The 749-nt window shown below is 34.7% G+C and overlaps 1 protein-coding gene across 1 annotated transcript in view; it reads right to left on the bottom strand.

Annotated features, from left to right (window-relative positions):
- LOC118322813 (transient receptor potential cation channel subfamily M member 5-like) overlaps nucleotides 1-749 on the bottom strand; it is a gene marked incomplete in the record, with an annotated part of 19,945 nt that overhangs the window by 2,087 nt on the left and 17,109 nt on the right. Inside the window, 1 exon segment of the mRNA XM_035654642.1 lies at nucleotides 188-238. Coding sequence (XP_035510535.1) covers nucleotides 188-238 — 51 coding nt within the window.

Genomic DNA, 749 nt, shown 5'->3' with positions numbered 1-749 from the left:
AAGAGATTTCTTAATAATTTATCATTGATAAAACAAACCAATGACAACCACATTTTCTGGACTTAAAAAGACCCTGGATCGCAGTTATAGGCTACAGTGTAACTGATGATGACTGGTACAGATTAGGCTCAGTAGATATTGCTTGTGCATTAAGGTATTACTGACTTCTGTCTCTAACAGCAGCAACCTTTGGTCGTGGTCACGGATCTCTGCCATCTGCTTCAGCACACTGTCCACCCTGCAGAAAGAAACACCCAGAAAAATAAAAACAACAGCAAACCTCAGCTATAATGTCAGTCTGAGTTCAGCTTAGTTCAACAGGCCAGAGTGGCGTTCAGTACTTCTGAAACTTCTGTAAGTAAATGAGAAACAAATGTAAAAGTTTAACTAAAACGGTAAGGTAAGATTACATTGTCAGTGATATTTTATACAAACACATAATATAAACAAACAAGGATACCTTAAAAAAAAAAATCGCTATAAAGCATTGTGGCCAAGATACTGCATGTAGTGAGCGAGACATTTTACATTGTCAGTGGACACTGTTTCATTTATTAACCACATTATCATTTTAGTTATTGGTTGACATATACGCCAGTACCAATATGTAATCATTTAATGCTGATGCTGGGCTCTATATTCTACATTCTATATTGTGTTTGGGTTTGTGTCTTACCCATACATATCTTTTAACATTATATAAAGTCACAACTACAAATGTATCTATATCTATATATATATATATCTCT

This window comes from Morone saxatilis, unplaced genomic scaffold (genome assembly GCF_004916995.1).
Source record: "Morone saxatilis isolate NCDOM2014 unplaced genomic scaffold, NCSU_SB_2.0 Contig14, whole genome shotgun sequence".
Classification (NCBI taxonomy): domain Eukaryota; kingdom Metazoa; phylum Chordata; class Actinopteri; family Moronidae; genus Morone; species Morone saxatilis.
The sequence above is the reverse complement of the archived record's forward strand: the minus strand, read 5'-3'. Positions and strand labels throughout refer to the sequence as shown.